At 33.1% G+C, this 20,515-nt stretch overlaps 3 protein-coding genes and 1 pseudogene across 3 annotated transcripts in view; 2 read left to right on the top strand and 2 right to left on the bottom strand.

Moving 5' to 3' along the window:
• LOC109331392 (regulator of nonsense transcripts 1 homolog) overlaps window positions 1-5,094 on the bottom strand; it is a 17,318-nt gene extending 12,224 nt beyond the window's left edge. Inside the window, exons 1-4 of the mRNA XM_019565839.1 lie at window positions 4,379-5,094; window positions 707-958; window positions 457-627; window positions 290-340 (exon numbers count right to left, since the gene is read on the bottom strand). Of these exons, the coding sequence (XP_019421384.1) occupies window positions 290-340; window positions 457-627; window positions 707-958; window positions 4,379-4,906 (1,002 nt within the window). The 5' untranslated portion in view covers window positions 4,907-5,094. The remainder of the gene's footprint in view (window positions 1-289; window positions 341-456; window positions 628-706; window positions 959-4,378) is intronic.
• Window positions 7,281-11,318, top strand: LOC109331924 (ras-related protein RABH1b-like). The gene is made up of 6 exons (XM_019566724.1): window positions 7,281-7,510; window positions 7,762-7,832; window positions 8,877-8,965; window positions 9,464-9,575; window positions 10,158-10,248; window positions 10,902-11,318. The coding sequence occupies exons 1-6, from the start codon at window positions 7,394-7,396 to the stop codon at window positions 11,040-11,042; spliced, it is 621 nt and encodes a 206-aa protein (XP_019422269.1). The 5' UTR covers window positions 7,281-7,393; the 3' UTR covers window positions 11,043-11,318.
• Window positions 12,018-14,977, bottom strand: LOC109330786 (annotated as a pseudogene).
• Window positions 17,263-19,504, top strand: LOC109331196 (haloacid dehalogenase-like hydrolase domain-containing protein Sgpp). Its single transcript, XM_019565557.1, has 5 exons — window positions 17,263-17,401; window positions 18,196-18,313; window positions 18,476-18,627; window positions 18,708-18,969; window positions 19,049-19,504. Exons 1-5 carry the CDS (start codon window positions 17,367-17,369, stop codon window positions 19,223-19,225), a joined length of 744 nt encoding a protein of 247 aa, XP_019421102.1. The 5' UTR covers window positions 17,263-17,366; the 3' UTR covers window positions 19,226-19,504.

Genomic DNA, 20,515 nt, shown 5'->3' with positions numbered 1-20,515 from the left:
TCGTGAGGAGGATCGTTAATGGCGTTGGCCATTGGTGATGATACCATGTAAGAAAATGAAGAAAACTATGAAGAGAGAAGAGAGAAAGAGAGAGAGAGCAGTTATTGTAACTAACTCTTAGTTAGTTATTTTCTATTTCTGAATTCTTAATAGATGAGTGCTTACTCAATCCTTTTTATAGGAGAATAGAGGCACAACTGTTTCTTACAATCAGTTTTGCCAACTGGCAATATTAACTACTCTAATAGATAAAGATGCAATGTTTAGAATGGAGTTAAGAAAAAATTACCTTATCATAATCGGCTTCAAGCTTAATAAGAGGTGCAAATACATTTTGATACTGAGACAACAAGGTAAAGAAGAAAGTTAATAAGACCCAAGGGAAAACTGTGAAGACAGTGGCATCCCCCACATATTACAAACATAAAACAATAACAAACCATCCTAAGCACACACCTGATATGCATCTTCGTATTTCAAAGCCACGGATTGAGGTTCATCATCTACACCAGGCTTCTCAAGGTCCTCAAAAGAAGCATCAGGATTTGTCTTCCACAACTCTTCCACCTTATTTATTTGCTGAGCACTTATTTGGCGTGCCCTCAACTGCTCTTGTTCAGATGGGACCTGCAGAAGAAAACATTATAGCAAAGTTGGAAAAAACACATGAGGTTACATGAATTAACACAAAGGAAAAAATTGTAACCTTTACAAGCCACTGCAAGAAACACCTATCATCAATCAAGGGACACCATTGGCTAAGGTCCCAATTCATGTCCTTCAATGCATTGACACTCAAGCAAGGTTCACGACAAAGAAGAACAACTACACTTTCAGTCTTGGCAGAAATAAATCCAAGGAGAAACACATTACGACACCCACAGTTGTAGCATTCAAGAATTGTTTCTCCCAACGGACTATCTTTGTGTAGACAGACTTCCTTGTGTTTTGCCCGAACCTAAATGAACAAAAAAAATTAAGCAGCAAAGCTAAGCAACATTTCCTCATAAAAGAACAATATATACTATGTCCCTTCATGCAACAGAAAAAATTTCAACATGTCAGTCAAATAGAACATTTTATTTAAAAAAATAATGATAAATTCAAAGTTCATAAGCATATCTGACATAAAACAAGTTATCTGTTAGTCTGTAACGATGCACAAAAACTAGTTATTTAATTTCAAAATTAAGAAAAGGGCAGAATGGAATAGCAGCAGACAACATAGAATAGAAGGGAAAAACCATAAAAAACAAAGGAGATAAGCAGCAGAGATACAGAGTTCTAGAATTTATGTTTACTTTTCTAGCCATTCCATAGGATAAACAATCTAGGACTAAAGCTGGGTAATTATTCGTGTGTTATTAGTGATAGAAAGGAACCTATTAAGCCAAAAGGAAAACTCTACCACTCATCCAAAAGACCAATGATGTTTTATGGCACTGAATGTTTGGTAATAAAGAGGCAACAACACGCACAAGTAGGCATACAATAAAAAGTAAGTTTGGGGTGCCGGAGTGAATGTATTATTGGAAAGCAAGAGTGGCACCTATTGAGGAAAAGGAGGTGGAATAATGCCAAAAATAGGGCGAGTGAGAAGATAATTAGTATGAAATTATGCTACATTTGCATTGCATTTAACTTACACTTTAGGACATAATTAGGACTTTAGGATTGTTTTTGGCTTTTATTTCTCTTTGTTCGGGCTGAGCGGGTATTTTTGGCTATATGGTGCAGTTTGGATGAATTAAAGCAAAAAAGAGTAGAGATTGAGTGCAAGAAGATAAAGTTCAGTGTTGAGACTATGCGAAGACCAATTGAAGGGCCAAAAAAAGGCATAGATGTTATATAATATTCCTATTTTTTAGATTTGTTTTGTTGGGGACTTTACACTTTACATTACAATTCTCTAATTTAGAATTTGGTATTCTCTTCTCCATCATGAGTGAGTAATTCCCTTTATTTCTAGGATTGGGGCTATCCCCTTTTATATTCAATAAATATTTGTTCTTAATTCTATTTCATTGAGTGTTGTTTGTTCTTACTTCTATTTCATTGAGTGTTGTGATTTGAATCATTAAACTGAATTTTATTCGTGTGAGTTGTCTGGCCAACAAATTACACCTTTTAGATACATTAGGGAAGGACCGAGAGTTGAACCCAACTATCTGACCATTCAGTTATTCAAACTAGAATCCTAATTCACGATAGTAGTATTAGGATTCTCGGGGGTTTCTGGAATTCATTTTGGGTTGCTACGAAGCGATTGGATAGAAAGATCCAAGTAAAGGATTTGATTGATAACCGTACCACGAAAATATGTGCGACTTCAATTGAGTACACGTGTCGGAGCTCGAGAGAGAATGACACATATCAAAGAGCAATTCACCCTCATAACTTAAAGTTCATGAAAAGGAGCAAAACAAGGATTTGCGAGTGTAAAGGCGGTAATCCTTATCCTGTGAACACTCCCAAAATTAGATTTCAATCATTTTTAATACTTTCATAATTATTCTTGTTAATTTCTCAATCGTTTTAAATTCAATTTTATTTCCTTATTTGAGTTAAGTATAAATTAATTGCTATAATTAAAGAAGTTTTTCAGTCCTCATGGGATCGATATTTTATTACTTTACGATATAATCGTACACTTGCGATTTACCCTATTAGAAGACCACTAGAACTCAAGTTAGAGGAGTTCATCAAATGTTTGACAGCTACAGTACAAAAGGGAGGGAGAGACCGAGAAAACCGTAGTATGAAATCATTAAGGATTTAAACCTAAATGGCCTACTGGAGGATTTGGTTTTTGATAGAACGCACTGGTGTCAAATGATCCATATAACCAACCCCACATAGTACACAGTAGAGTCACTTGATACATATAGACAAGCTCATTCAAAGAGAAAAGGCTTTAAATGATGTTTTACCAATTGCCTCTACTTTATACAAATACAATACATACAATTAACTTATGATTCATTGGAAAAATACTAACTGTTATCTGCAACACTAACGATGTTACATTTTGGACTACAGCATAATCATTTAAATACTATCTTTTGTTTTATAGACATAAATGTCTTTTATGTTATGTATAGTCAACAAATTATCAACTTGATACCATATCTTATAATTCAAGAGTATTCATTATATAAAAAATAGCATTCTGATTCTAGGACATTATACATATCTCAACATGACAACTATGCTCCAAAAAGCTGTGTCCAAAAAATTGAAAAACTTTGTTGATATCAAAGTTTAAAAATGAATAAGAAGTTGTTCTAATAAACAAAACAAATAAACCAAGAATGGCATTATGACTATTAGCTCCCTATGATTTCACAGCAACCACTAAATCAGTAACATTAAGTCTTTAACACAATGCATGTTGATACAGGTGAAGGAAAACAACTTCGGGTTGCTTTCCAATTTGTGTGCATTACAACTATTACCTTGATTCATTCATCTAAATTGTCAGTGTGCAAACAACATAAATCAATAGAACTTGTACCAAAAGAAGAATTGATCAAAAAAATTGTTTATAAATAAATAAATATTTATAAAAAGTATATCAAGTCAAAATGTGATAGGCACCTCTCAACTAACCTCAGTTTCTCAAATAGTCAATTTGATATCTAGTCATAATAAACCCATACATACATTAGAAAGCCAAATCCCTCAAAACATTAAACAGGCTGAGACGTTTATCATGAACATTCATGGTAGAGGGGGGCTCAACCAACTAACACTCTTCTATTGGATTAGCTATAAACTCAATTGAGTTCGGGATTTTTCATCAAGCAGGTCCAGTGCCACTAACGTATCTTGATCGTGTAATGTTTAACAACAAGCAAGCACCTCCTTTAACATAACGAGAGGCTATACATTTTGTCATACATAGATTTTGAATCCAATAGGTATGAGTTCTCAAAGCTGATGACTGGTACTGTGGTACATGACCAACTGCCCACAATCTAAGTTGAATAGATATAGCACAATAGCCAGTATCAATATGGATACTAGTCCAGAATACGACAAAATTTCTACAATTGTTCTACAAGGTTTTCGTCTAAACAAACTGATCTCAGGTAGTAGACAAATAGCAACAAGTCTTCCAACTTTTGACCCATAATTTTAAAGTAAGCATATAAAGAATTATCATGTCTGACTTCTAAAATAGAAACTCGCATCCTCTCATCATTCATAAGCTTATCTAAATTTCAAATACGTCATCAGTCATTACCGCACTTCATACCATATTATACTCAACAATTTCAAAGTCCCCAAATCCACCACTACCCCAGATTCCAGGAACAAGCAAATCCGGCAACAGCAACAAATTAAATAAATTGCAAATGCCGTTGTAAGAACTAACCAGGTGATTTACTATATGTGATCCAGAAGTGTTCCCACGAGAATTACAGAACCACTTGCGACACGAAGGCACGTTGCACCTCACAACACACGCTGGATTGGAGACGCCACAATATTTGCAAGCATGTTCAGTAAAATCACCCTTGCCATACTCGAAATTATCGTCATCACCAGTGTCCTCAAAATTCAACCCGCTCATCCCAGGCAGCAGCGCATCCACCATCTGGCTATTTCCTCCCCCGCTGCTGCTTCCGGACCGCCCTTTCGCCGCACTCCCTGGAGCAGCTGAAACCGGCGAGGCATCAGACTGGTGATCGGACCCAGCTCCGCCACCTCCACCGCCGCGCTCCGAGGGTTCAGCAAGCGAATCGGAGGGCGTAGGCCATGACACCGGTGACCTAATCGGGTCGCAGAACTCCGGATAATCGAAATCCTCGCCCTGGGTGTTGAATTCGAGGAAAGCGTAAGCGTCGTTTCCTGGGTCGGGTTGCGAAACGGTGTCGAAAAGATTGCTCTGTTGTGAATCCATCGCGTGAGTGTGTATTGAATCGTTGGAATTATTATAAGGGTTTTGATTTTGAGATCGTTTTGGTTTGAGAAGATGGGAATTGGGGTTACGAAATGTGATTATTAGGGTTAGGGTTGGAAGAGAAAGGATGAAGAGAGAGACATGCGAAAAAACGGGGAATGAGTGTGTATGTGCTCGTAACTGTACATATACGTATTCAAAGACCGAATCGGAATAATATCCACGCAATGCACGAATAAGAGATTATAGATTAAAAAAAAACTATGATTCTTTTGAATATAAAAATTAAAACATTAGATGTTGTTAATAACATTCCAATATATCTATTAACACTTTCAACTTGAGAAAATTCATCATGGATTGGTCTATTAGGGTAAGGTATTGCTATATTTACATATCGAATGTTCGATTTTTATAAATAATACTTATTGGAATAGGTAATCACAATTTTTGAAAGAGATTAGTTTTTTATCAAAAAGGTAGGAATATCTTTGATAATGCTAAAAAAAACTTAAGAAAATTCAAGTTTTTATTTTCAAAAAATATTAAGATTGTTGCATACAAACGTAAACAAATACTTAGGAGTGAAACATCTAAAAGATATTTAATAATCTCCTTTCAATTTATTTTGATAATTTTATGTTTTTAAAGTAAAACTTGTTTAGCAGTTTTTGGTACTACTAAGTACTAATAGTATCTTTCTAACTTTTAGGTAAATAATTAATCTTTTTCTGAATTTGTGGGTACTCCTCCTAACAAGTAGTGCTCCCAGGTAGTGTTATAAAAACCGGTTCAACCGATAAACTGATGAACCGGTGAACCGGTGAGTCGGTCTCAATACCGGTACGATATAGTAATTATACCATTCATGTAATCATACCGGTCAAAATTGGTCATACCGGCCGATTTTCAATTGAACCGTACCGGTCATACCGGTCAAAATTTAAAAGATGTTGAAAGAAATTTAATTTAATTTAATCTAAAATTTAGAAATTTGAATAGTATATATTAACAAAAAAATCAAAACAATGTTTAACTAGTAAAATATGATTAAAAGCTTTGGTTTTGTCTACAATTACCAGAAGGTTTATTTAATTCAATGTTTCTACTTTCTACATAGCTAATTAACAAATAATAGTAAAAGACAAATACTATAACAAAATCATGATAATTGTAACAATGGAGTAAATATAGAAATGGGTTCTACCAGTAATTATAACTTATATTTTACAATAAACTGAATCAACTTTACAATAATAAACTGAATCAACTTTACAATAATTTATAAATAGACTCGTTATCTAATTTGATAAATTTATCTCACAAGCTATGAGTTAAATTTGAACTAAAAATTAAGTTCGTTAAATAAATGAGTTGAACTTGAATTAATTATTGTTTGACTGAATTAATTATTGTTTGATTATATATGTATATACCCATGCAGATAGTCTTTAAAGTTGTACACATAAAAAAACGTGATAAAATGTATACATTTAATAAATACATAACATTTGAACTCACGACCAAACCAATCTAATTAATTAGTTAATGAGTTGACCTAAACATTTTATACAATTATATAGAACTAAGTTAATTCAAGATAACGAGTCAAATCAAATATTTCACAAATTTAAATTAAGTCGAGTTCAAATAGAAAAAATAGATGATGTGAAACTCAAATTTTAAATTAAGTCAATTATTAACTAGCTGAATGAATTGAACCAAGTTTTGATTTGAAGTAACATGTTCCCCATCACACACTTAATCAAGCTATGCGACAACCTCATTTATCAATCAAATAGTGCTATTTGTATAAGCTATTTTTAGCCTTGATCGGCATCAAATGGTGCTTGCATATTTGCACGATATTTTTTACTCACACTATTAGGCTATCATACCTCTTGAGTGAACTGCATCTAGAGGAAAAATATAACATGAGAAAGTGATAAATTCACTACATTTGAGTTTTTGAGGTGAAATATGAGAAGTTCTTTTTAATGGAAAAGTATAATGTGAATATATTTATGTGTAATCATAAAACCTTATTTTTTCATTCCTTAAAATCTAAAACTTTATCGGTTTATCTGCAACTGTTTTGCTTTTCTGAAAGCTAATGAATAAAAAGGAAAAATTTAATCACCATAAAATGCACTTTGATAGTTGTTAAGTTTCTCATTTCATTCATTCCTCAATAGATAAATAAACTTGTAAATGAGTTTCTAAGTAACTTGAAATACCATTACATTTAATTTAATTAATGACAGCTCAACCTCCATTATATATTTTAAAATAACGGTGGAATGCAATACTATATTTATGTTCTGAGATAGAAAAAACAAAAAAACAACCCATCACAGTTGAAATCCACGTATGCTTTATTGTTCATGTGCCCAAAAAAAATTTCATTAATCAAATTGCAATTGACATAATTGAATGAAAGGAAAGTGAAAGGGAATTGTTGAGTTAAGGAGCATCAGTGAAAGGAAAATGGCGCCAGTATCAGCTCTTGCAAAGTACAAGTTAGTGTTCTTAGGTGATCAATCTGTTGGCAAAACCAGCATCATCACTCGCTTCATGTATGATAAATTTGATAACACATATCAGGTTACCCTTTCTTTTCAGATCCACCACTTTCTCACCTTTCCAATGCCTTTATTTTCACCAGATCACGTTTTTTTCATCTGGGATCATGATTTATAGTATGTAATGATTATGATGATTCATAAATAGTGTTAATTGCTAAGAAAGTACACATCTTTTGGTGTATGAGGAACATGGTAGGAAGGATAATGATTTCTAAGTTTTCATTGTGGCTTGTAGTCTAACTTATTTTGTTTTATGTTTTCCCTAAACAGGCTACAATTGGTATTGATTTTCTATCAAAAACTATGTATCTTGAAGATCGAACTGTTCGGCTGCAGTTATGGTAAGATTTGGCATGATCATTTTGGTAATTTTTAATGAAAAAGGAAAGGGGAAATAATGGTGTTATAGAAGAAAATAGAAGGGTGAGGAAAAATGGGCTAGATTCCCTGTTGTTTGGTAATTTTCTATGATACAAGAAAGTGGAGTGCCAATAATAGCCCTGTAGTCCAGTCATATTACGATAACAATATAGTCTTGCTCTTCTTAATTGAGTATAAAAATATATTAGAATTCGGAATTTCGGAATTTCGGAATCCTGTAGACCTTTTGGTGAACAAAATTTATTTCTGCTTTAGCAATATGTGAAGGATGTAACAATTGCCTATTGGGAAGGTATGAGATTATATTGGGTACCTTTGTTTCTCTTCCCCCTTAAAAGGTTAAACTTCTGCACAAGTGAGGTAGCATAACCATCTCTCTTCTCCCTTTATGTATTCTGATCCGCTTGTCCAATATGCAAACCATTGATTTGTAAATTAATGCGCCATAATTTAATGTTTGTCATCTCCATCTTCTATTTGGTTCAATTTTTATCTTTTATACTTCAATGATTTGCCTGGTATATTCAGACAGTCTATGTGAGGATTTAATATTTCTGAATGCTTAATCAATGTTTTTCTTATTGCTTGTTTAAAATTCTATTAATGTAGATCAAAATCATTTGCTGTTATCTCACTACCATGTCCATTTGTAGAGGCTTTGAACTATTCTTAATTCTGCTCTTATATGTTCATTTTTCTTTTGATTTAAAGAATAAAAACAGGTTTCTAAAGTTGATGGACTAAATGCTAGACATGATACTACTAATAATAAGACGTTTTCAAATCTTCAGCATGTGGTGCTTATCAATTTATCATTTGAATCTTGCTTTGTATGCCGTATATTAAGTGTTAAAAAAATTGCTGCACATTGGTTAATGAAGGTGAGGTCCATGAAGTTTGATGTGTTTAATTGGCAAATTTCAGGCTCCATTCCTTCATTTTTTTCTTCATCATTCCCCCATAACATTAATTTTTTTCTTGTTGTGTGTGACGTGTGGTCATAGGGATACAGCTGGACAGGAAAGATTCAGAAGTCTTATTCCAAGCTACATTAGGGACTCGTCTGTTGCTGTCATTGTTTATGATGTTGCAAGTATGCCATTTAGGATACCTATTCCTTTATTTTTGCTGCTTTCACATTATAGTAGTAGTTTTTTTTATCGGCAAAAGATATAATGGCAGTTAACTTATATAGAAAAGTTTTAAATATTTTAACCATATGTTATTAAAGTGCTTGTTTTTATTTTGGACATTATATCAGCAAGATGTCCATTTTTCACATTCCAGGGAGCATAATACCCCAACCCCCAGTTACGTTTTCTGAATGCATATTAATATTACATCAATGTGAGTGAATACTAGGACTGTTAAAATCTACGGAACAGAGATGTTCCCAGTTACAGGTGGTGTCAGTTCCAATTAGCTGAAGCATCGTCAAGAACCATAACTTTCTCTAACAGCTGCAGCCTATTATCCGTAGCCAGTTTCATGAATCTCTGGATTATTGTAATCATGTGTGCACAATTTTTCGGGGAATGTGGCAAAAACTTTGCAGGTTGCATTCTGATTATTCAATATTCTTATGACACAGGCCGTCAAACTTTCCTAAATACATCAAAGTGGATTGAAGAGGTGCGCAGTGAGAGAGGCAGTGATGTTATTGTTGTTCTTGTTGGGAACAAAACTGACCTCGTAGATAAGAGGTAATGTGTAATCAATGCTAGAAAGTGACTTCCTCATATGGCTTATATATACTGTCCTGTTTCATGGCATATCTCTTTTGTCTTCTATTATACTAATTTAGCATTTGAGGTCGTTCTTTAGTCTCTATTTTTCTTCAATATATTTAATATCAGATATGTGTGCATACGAGAGAGACGGATCTGGTGGAAACTGGAAAGGGGAGAGGGACAGTAGAGAAACTGTTATGCACAAACTCTATCCTATATGACCTCTTGTCCTTTCATTATGGTTGCTTAAATTGCCTGGCAAAATTGTTCAAATGTGTTGTGTTTATAAATAAATTTCTTTATGTCCTCTAGTTATAAAATAAATATTATTTCCTGACTTGGGGAACTTGGAAAATGCTTCACTGTCCTAATCAGTGCACTTAGAATGTTCTTTTCTTAAAAACATGTTGGCAGGTCTCTGTTACTACGAATTAGAATTATCAAAGACTGACCTTATTATGTGATTGTCCTATGAAAGTGAGAGCTAGATTAGATCTTACTCATTTATAGTTTTGCCTTTTCTTTATGAACAATGTTTTCTGCATGAGTCTACAGGCAAGTCTCTACTGAGGAAGGGGAAGCTAAGTCCCGCGAGCTAAATGTCATGTTTATTGAAGCTAGTGCCAAGGCCGGCTTTAACATAAAGGTAAGCCTCTCCCTTCTTTTGCCATAAATATGAAGTAACTTGCTTGTTTACCATCAGCCTGAAATAATTAAGACAAAATTATGTCCATTGGGGGTGCATGCATTTTTCTTTCTGATTAACCTTGGAAGAAACAGTGAACGAAATTTTCTTGTATTGCACTGTCTTCAGTTAGATATTGGAAATGGTTCAAATTTAGAAATAGTAGATCACATCTATATGAATTATGAACTATTGTAGTAAGCGTCATCTCCTATTGAGATCACATCCATATGAACTTTTCAACTTATTTTTGTGAAGTATAGCTTTCTATGTTTTGGAGATAAGGGCCCATTTGTTTAGGATTCTCCATTAAAACATTTTTGACAAACGTTTCTGTGAGAAGCTGAATTTCATTTTTTCAAAGATAAACGTTTTTAGTAATGCCCAACCAAATAAACATAAATGTTAGAACCAATTATGTTTTTATGTATTTATAAAAAGATCGCCTTTTTAAGATAAAAATCTAAACAAGCGGGCATGCTGCAGTTGCAATTGCTTCCTTAATGCCAACTATTTCAGTTACCACTTTACCTTCACTTGCTTGTGTATAACTAGATTTTACATATTCCCTAGTTCTGATTTATTGTGTATTGCATTACTAAACCTGTATTTAGGCACTCTTTCGAAAAATTGCTGCTGCATTACCTGGAATGGAAACTCTATCTTCCACAAAACAAGAAGATATGGTTGATGTGAACCTAAGATCTTCTGCAGGCCATGATTCTCAACCTCAGTCAGGTGGATGTGCTTGCTGAATGTGCCTGCCTTGTCTTCAATTTTTGTAACCTTCTGCTTTTTGCTATTTGTTTTGAAATGTACTTGACTCAGATTTGTAAAGATTCATTACTGCTTTAGTTTTTTAACAGATTATATTAGAAAAATTAGAGAAAACAAGCTGATGAACCAATATTAATTTGGTTGTTAAATGCATGTTATAGATGCGTGATGCACCCTGTGAGTTGTGAGTTGTGACTATCCCAATCAACTATCCCATTGGGAGTTTGGGACCAATTGTTAAAAGTCATTTTTTTACAGTCTAATTCCTTTACAAATATAGTTTTGCAGGCCAATGATTCAAACACCTTCAAGTAAAAATAATTCATTTTAACATGTCAACAAACCTGAGCAATTGTGTATAGTCATTATGATCTCAAATATTTAGTCTCATTTTTCTGTTGCTAAATTTTGTAATCTCAATTAATAACTGACAAGCAAAAGTATACATTTTTGTTAGCTAGAAGTAGCTTCTTTTAGTTGCCTATAGCTTTTATATTTAGCTGAACTGTTTATTATTTTGGGAAACTTGATTTTATTCTTCCCTTGGCTATAGTTACTGTGCCACATTTATTGCAGAATCATTTGAGCTTGTTTGAAAGAAATTAAATCATTATCCTAGGACCTTAGGCTATAAAGAAACCAGTCATTTGTAGTCTCCAATTAATATTCACAACTTTTCTTTATTTACAGAGGTTAATTCTTATCTCAAGGTTAGTAAATGATATGAGCTGCATGCATTGGTATAATGACTGCAACCGTCTCTTTTTTTAGAAGAGATGCATTGTCCAAGATACTGTCCCATATGTTGTCCCGCATAAATAATAATGAAGCAAAAGTAACAATAATAATGAATGTTTAATTTTTTAAATGATTTGATATGTTTTCTTTGGCACGAGATAACGTATGAGACATAATCTGGGACAACATATCTATGGTCCTCTGGTCTACCTTATGATTTCTGGGTTATTAATTATGTGATGCTGATAAGTCCCTTCTGTTGGCTCAATGTCAATCGAATGATAGAAGGAAAATAAGTATCTGTAAGATGTTTCAACATTATAATGGATTTTATTTGACTTGAATATTTCAAAATGTGAAGTAGTTGCTTCATTACAATGGGGTTTTGGGTGACATGCATAGCATGTCTTGCTCATACAGTACCATCACTACTTATTAAAGAAAAAACAATATCACAAGAAACACAATATCACAGAGAAGGGAAAATATTAAATAAACTGGACTTATATGTGATGATTACTTATTTGAGTTATTTCTTTTATTAATAAATCAAATTTTTTTGCTATTTCTCTACTGGTTCACTTGTACCCCTGAGTCATATATATCTCCAGCCTTCCAATCTTGGGGTATGTTATTAACAGGAACAACCCATGTTTCTTCTCCTTCCTCATCATCACTAAACAACATCCTTATAGATAAATGTCCACTCGGTGGAGACGTAGTGGTCCACTCGGTGGAGACGTAGTAGTCCACACTGCTCCATGGCTCCGATCCAGTAACTTGCAGACCAAGTTCTGAGTCTGCACACAGTAGAAGAGATTATCATTATCAGCTGTTATATGCAATGTTTTTCACCTGACTAATAGTGCTAATTCATTTGACATTTTTTCAGAGATGAGGAACTGAAATTATGTACTTGTAAATTGTAATAAAAGATAGTAGGGTGGCTTGGCTGAGCAATTAAGGAGGTTTATCTTTTGATTTCAATATAAAGAGCTACTATTTAGTCTAAAGTCATGATTCTTTCATTGTAGCTGACCAAGTGTGTGTATTAACTTATTTTGTTACATAAGATCTGGCAATTGTTCTATCAATTTAATAAAAATTCAAAACCAAACATGTTATATAAGATCTTGAACAATCAAAATTTAACTGCATTATTAGCTGGTTAAAAAATTGGGTTGATTCAGCACAAAGATTTGACAAAATTGTAAGTTATCAAAAGGAAAAATTACTTGGATAGTGTAGTCAAACTACACTATCACACGTATGGTACATGTTTCAAAATATTTATGGAAGTAGTATATTTTTTAGAAAACTCGGGGATGATATCCACGATTTTGGGGAAGTCGTGGACCAGAAATGCGACTTCTATGACACATTTTCTCTCCTCCATGGAAGTTGTGTTTCCTAAACACGACTTTGTTTAGAAATCTGTACCCTAAATACGACTTCCATTGTATATAAATAACAAAAATATGCTTTAGCCTAATGGTTCTTGTATTACATAGCAGCCTAGAGGTCTATGGTTCAACACCCACACAATAGAAATCGTGTTTAGGGTACACGACTTCTAAAAGAAAAGGAGAAGTCGTGGATGGAAAACACGACTTCCATGGAGGAGAGAGAATGTGTCAAGGAAGTCGCATTCCTGGTCCACGACTTCCCCAAAGTCGTGGATCTCATCCACGAGTTCCCTAAAAACTACACTACTTCCGTACATATTTTGAAACATATACTAAATGTATAATAGTGTAATTTGACTACACTATACACGTAACTTTTCCGTTATCAAAATACCAGAAAAACAGAAAGTACCTCACAGAGCTGAACAGCAGTTATGTCTCTCCTTCCTTGTTGAAACAATATGACAAAAGCCAAGTAATGAGGGTTGCCACTGCTCTCATCTATCTTGAATGTTATGTTTTTGTTTGGGTAGAAAATAATGCTACATATGTGGAGAAGAAGGATCTTAAGAAGCAATGATTAAGATTATCATATATAGTTTTTTCTTACCATCTGTATTGAATATCTACCACTCCAAGGGCTAATAGAGAAGCAGTTGCATCGGCGGTCTGAGCCGTTCGACCGAAAGCATGTTTGCTAAGAATGAAATCAGTGTTATCACTTGAGCCTTGGTCTGTTATAACAACCGTCGAACCGTTGTCTGAGCAATAGGCACTGCGGGTACACCTCACCTGAGATTGGCCAAGGTACAACATAATGAGATTTAATAAGTCATTTCAAAACTTGGATGTATAGTTCTTATAAGTTGCAAAGTGTTGTTGCAGAGTTAAGTATGTAAATGCCAAAGGACCACATGACATACATAAAAAAGCAACACTAAACAAAATTGCTGGTATATGATGTGTAAGAGTGATATCCATGCACTAGGCAAATTTCCACCAAAATTTCCTAATGCAAATTTTCTTCAGCAGAAGTAATGCTAACTTCACCAGCAGTTTGTGATTCACGTGGTAGCATGCGCCACATCCAACACCGTCCCTATAAAGATTAGATGCTGCTGATACGTCCCCTCCATTGAGTGTAGCACCAAAGGAACCAAATCCACATGCACCTACTGCAATGAGTTAAAAAATAGCACATATGTTAATATATGAGACAAGTTTACAAATATCAGTTCAATGCATGTCTGTGTTTTTTGTTATCCTTCTTTTAGTGTTCTTACTATCTGTTCCTTGATCTTCAGAATTTGGTTAGTATGTTGCTCGAGAATGAACAAAACAATTTGTGCATGAAGTATATGCTAGAGTTTGCATGAAAACCAAGGTGGTAGAAAGTACAAGACACAAGATAGAGAGCCATGTAGGACAAGGGAAAAAGCAAATGAATGTGTGGAGAATAGGGAAATTGTTTGGTGATGTGTGAAGCTAAATGGATTTCTTCTATTTATAGAAAACTTGGTCAATGTTATTATGTTACCAACTTTGACATTACATTCCAAAGATAAGGAAAAGTAAATATATCATCACTTTTTGAATGAGGACTTTTGTAACCATTGTTTGTCAGCTACCTACTTAGACTACAAGAAACTCATGTATTGATGTTGAAAACCACTTTCTGACCTTTCAAAATTATAATAGTTTCCGTCTTTGATAAGATCATTTAGTTTTTTGGTCCTGATCATCAGTGTCAGGAAGTCATATTGAGCCATGTTTGGTCAGGGTCTAGTTGGGAAGGCTCATTAAAGGTGAGTTGGAAAGGCTCATTAAGGGTCTATTTGCAAGCTGAGTTTTGGAGGAAAAGGAAATAAAAGATTTGTGAGTCATGAAATACATTTATGAGATGACTTTGAAACCAACTCGCAAACGAACCCTAAGGGGACAAAGCTCTCCCAATGCATATATTTTTCATTCACAAGAGTGGAACTCGAGATTCTGTTTACAGGTATCAAGCTCCTTGCCACTTAGAACAAAAATATATGTATGTATTACATTTAGTTACCAAAATAGAAATAACATTTCAACATAATTTCCTCCGTGGTCATTGATTAAGGTGAAATTCTGGCATAAATTCAATGCATAACTTTTCAGTTCACACACTAAGTAACATATGCAGATTAAGTTAAGATGTTCCTTCATCGCTTAATTTTAAATTTGAAGGATATTGCTGAAGCAAGTTTGATTTTATTCAAATAGAATTAGCCAAGCTATTAACATTTGACTAGGAGCCAATTGATCTTTGTCTACCTAAGACACAGTTTGTTTAAAACCAAAGATTCAATTATTCTGAATGTGAGAATTTTAGTAATAGGAGAAAAGTTAGGCCCTCATGCACCCTGATCATAAGTAAGCATCTTCTAGTACTCTCACTTGGCCCAAGATCATAATGATGAATAGAAAACTATGTAAACTAAAGTGAATAATAATGGGAAACAAATATATGTTGTCTTAAATCATGTTTCATATAATGTATCGGCCAATAAAAATATATTATACCAATTAAAATTTTAAACATTTAATATTTTGTTGTTTTTGCTTCATTATTGCTTGACCAATATATCACATAAGATATAGTATATGATAACAAATCCCTATTCAAATTGGTAAGATAATCCTAGTTCTTTCTGCAGGTGTTACAGCCTTGTGGGTGTTATCTATATCTATAAAAAAAATTAGTGTAATATTATACACTAACTGTATAAAAATCTATATACAATCAATGATCATTCACTAATCAAAGATCTAAACAAACAATGCTTGCACGAACGTTAGTCAATGCAGCTTAATCTGGAAATAGCCCCGTTTACAAGTTAGGATCAAGCTCACGTTTGGAACAATTTTTATGTGGGACATGAAACCCACTATTTCTTTTGAAGGATGGATAATGAAATTAAATTTTTAAATTGAGACATTTACAAAATTATAAAAATAACATGTCATTATATTAAATTAAATGAAATAATTACATCGATACCCCTGAGTTTTAGTGAAATTACACAAACCACCCCTCACTTTTCTACATCTACATAAACCTCCCATAGTTTTTATACTTTCATAACATTGAAACATTGATCACCCTTGCATGAGAAATAAGTGTAATATTTTAAACAAAAAATTTGATAAATACAATTAAGTTAAACAAAACATGGTATATTGTGAGAAAAAATCCAAATAATATACAAATCAATATATTTTTATTATTTTTTGTTACAAGATACATCAACAATTCTAACGAGATATTGTTTAAATCGCTCTTATACTATATCGTAATGAACCAAAAATAATAAAGAGGTATCGACTCATATATTATTTGGATTTGTCTTCATAATATATCATGTTATGACATGTTTGTTCAAAAGATTACACTTATTTCTCATGCAAGGATGGTCAGTGTAATAAAAGTATAAAAAATGAGGGGTTACTTAGTAGGTGTAGAAAAAATGAGAGGTAATTTATATAATTTTGCTATAACTCAGGGTGTCAGTGTAGTTTACTTTAAATTGATTGTATAGTTTAATCATTTTTCGTCATTAAAACTCAAATCATCATTGTTAAGCCTCTATTATACATTAAAAATCATTCTCCGTAAAATTGATTCCAAGTTTTTTTACATTCAATTAATAATTATGAATTTTTTAATTTCTATTTTTTCTCTTGATTCATATTTAAAATATAATTTTTTTTCTTCAGAATATTATTCTATGTTTAATTAGTATGTATAACTTTATTTTCTATTTTCAAATATTATTTTTACACTGACATAATATTTATCAATATATAACTATAATTAATTGATGTAATTATATAATTATATATACTCTACTAGTATCATAAACATGGATGAGTATCCTCTATAGTATAGATGAATATCCTCGTTAGAGGAGATTTTGACACATTGAGAAAAATTCAAGGCTATGATTTTAAATTATTTTATAATAAAAAATAAAATTAAATAAAAAGTTTTTTCTCTTAATATTCCAGTCGGATAGGATTTTACACCACTTATTACTGCTTCTTTAGCATATTCTTCTTTGTTGTTATAGTTACGAATCTCTTCTTTCCATCTTTCTTTCTTTCTATACGAACCACAGTCGATAAACGATGACGGTTTCTTCAGCGAATTCCGTCGACGATAGGTAACTCTCCTGCTTCCATCATTTCTAACGTTCTTCATTTTGTTTCTATACATTACACTCTTCACTTTTCCAATTTCAACGCCACTGCTTCTCTACCTGTGTTGATTTAATCATTTCTTCGTTAATTTATATCGTAATTGATTAATAGTCTTAACTAGATTCTTCTTCGTCCTTAATATTTGATTTGAATATTCCTGCTAATTATCTTTCTTTTCTAGTTTAGATCGAGATTCTTTATTTAGAACAGAAGGAATGAAAAGATGAACTATCAACTGCAGTCTGAATTTAACGTTTGTGTGATGTTAACGTTCAGGATCAGTTTCTCCAAATATTTAGGATCAGTTTGTTTAGGCTTAAAAAACATCTCTAGTGATCAAGAAGTCACTCGTTCAAATCCTGAAAACATCTTTTACCTTTAAGGTTGCATACATTTAACCTCTCCACATCTCACTAAGTGAAACCCTCGTGCACCACCGCTCGATACAACATTTGTTTAAGAAAAGAAAAACAAAGCAATCCGGTTCTTAATTTTAAGAAATATCCAACAATTAGTTACCAGATTATATGTCCAATTGGTTTACTTGCCTTTGCTGTTATGACTATATTAATTAACACCAAATGCCCCAAACCAATGAATTTATTTATTTTGACTTTCAATTATCTGGAAAGGGGCTGGCATACTAGCAGATAGGATATGCTTTACTTCGTTATGTAGAAACTGTTGCATATTGGCATGTTCTATTCTACATTATTATTCACAGTACTTGTTGTTTATTACCTTCATGTTGTGGCAGCATCAAGAGTTCTCTCACCAAACTTGCTCCACTTGAAGCAGTGCTGTTTGATATCGATGGAACTCTTTGTGATTCTGATCCATTCCACTACCAGGCTTTCCGCGTGATGCTCCAAGAGGTAGCCTTTCTTTTCTTAGCACAAAAGTTTTAAGCCAAAAGCAAAATAATTATAAAACAGAGATTACATTGTTTTAGGATATTCGTTATCATGTTTATAGATCACCATGACAAAGCACATGATAAGTAGTTGTAGAAGACTAACAATTATTGGGGCTCTCAGATTGGTTTCAATGGAGGTGTTCCTATAACAGAGGAATTTTTTATTGCAACTGCTGCTGGCAAGCACAACGATGATGTTGCATTGGCTCTCTTTCCTGATGATATCGAACGAGGTTTAAAGTTTCTAGAGGATAAGGAAGCCATGTTCCGGAAGTAAACCCACCTTTCTTTTCTTTACTTTTCTCTTGTTCATTTGATGCTTTAGATAATAATCTTCTTGACGGACTATCCAGATTGGCTGCAGAGCAAGTGAAGCCTTTGAGTGGTCTTGATAAAGTCAGGAAATGGATTGAAGATCGTGGGTTGAAGCGGGCTGCTGTTACCAATGCTCCAAGACCAAATGCAGAACTTCTGCTCTCAGTACTTGGTCTCTCAGATTTTTTTGAAGCTGTTATTATTGGTGATGAATGTGAACATGCCAAACCTCATCCAGATCCCTACTTGAAAGGTCTTGAAGCTCTAAAGGCATCAAAGGATCACACACTTGTATTTGAGGTCTGCATTTTTTCTGATCCTTATGATATTAACTTATTAGTGATTTGCTTTTGACACAGCTTTTGTTTTGTTGTTGTAGGATTCTGTTTCAGGGATCAAGGCTGGAGTAGCCGCTGGGATGCCTGTTATAGGTTTAGCAACCCGAAACCCAGAGCATTTACTGATGGAAGCCAAACCTGCTTTTCTTATTAAGGATTATGAGGATCCAAAATTGTGGGCAGCTTTGGAAGAACTCGACAAGGCTGGTGCACATTAAGTTTGAGTTACTAGCTTAACTGGCGAAATTTCTTACAAAGACAAGTAGCAGGTTTCATATGAAACTCATAGGTCACATGAATAATATTTTGTTGTCAGGGGCGATATTATAATACTAGTCCATAATCAACTTGCTTTTCGAACACAGAGCAAAGGTTTAAATTCTATTTGGATTTTGTAATGTCATTGTTGTCTATGAAAATGGGTGTCAAACCCAAGGAATTGTAATACAAACAAATCTCCAGAAATATATTTACAATTTTTCACCCTTGTAGCTTCATTTTCTTTTGAAATTTTGCAGTAACACATAGTACATGTTCATTGAGTTGGATTATTTCTCACATGTTGAAAACTCTACGTTGGCAGGTTAAATAAGTTGCAAATATGCCCTTGTCATTAACTTGCTGCAAGTACTATTACTAAGGGGTGCACATCGGTTGAAGATGAATTACTAGCTCAACTGACAAAATATTTTGATAAAAAAGAGTAGCAGGTTTTATGCAAAATTCAATTCTGGGATTCCATGATCCTGTTTGTTGAAATGTGTATAATGGGTTGCAGGCAGAGAAATTATTAATTGGTCTTGATCACTAAGTCAATCTCTTGTATTAATTTATAAATATAACAATACTAATTAAGCCTCAAGTTTACTATGTGGGATGAGTTGAATCATAACACAAATATTTAGTCTTTTTTTTTGGCACATAAATATTTAGTCTTTGTCATAAATATAACATTTTTAATAACAATATTTTTCATAAATATAACAATTAACATCATTTTTATTTACTATTTATCATGAAACTTCATTAGTTTACAGTTTATGAAATTGAAGTTATTTTGTGTGTGTAGAGAATTCATTTATTCTTTTCAAGAAAGAATTATCTTTGAGTTTTGAATATATTTATAATGACATGAATTATCTATACTATATATAAAGCCAAAACATGGTGTAACTTCCACCATGGTGTAATTTTCAAACTTCCTATTTTGCCATTCACATTATTTAATTTTTACAAAAAATTATATAATCCTAATTAACCACCACCAACACATAAATTAACAACATCTCTCACCTTAAACTAAATATTGTCATAAACACACAAAAATTATAATATAAAGGACATCAAATACAACAAATATATTCTAATTATAAAAAATGAAATATAACCTTGATATGAAATATAAGTTTTTCTCTTAGTAATTTTTAACTTGAAATATTATATTTTCTCTATTTTTGGGGTATTCTTATTTTATCTATTTTTTAGTAGTGAAAATGGGGGGGCAATAA

The sequence above is a fragment of the Lupinus angustifolius genome, chromosome LG17, assembly GCF_001865875.1.
Source record: "Lupinus angustifolius cultivar Tanjil chromosome LG17, LupAngTanjil_v1.0, whole genome shotgun sequence".
Classification (NCBI taxonomy): domain Eukaryota; kingdom Viridiplantae; phylum Streptophyta; class Magnoliopsida; order Fabales; family Fabaceae; genus Lupinus; species Lupinus angustifolius.
The sequence above is the reverse complement of the archived record's forward strand: the minus strand, read 5'-3'. Positions and strand labels throughout refer to the sequence as shown.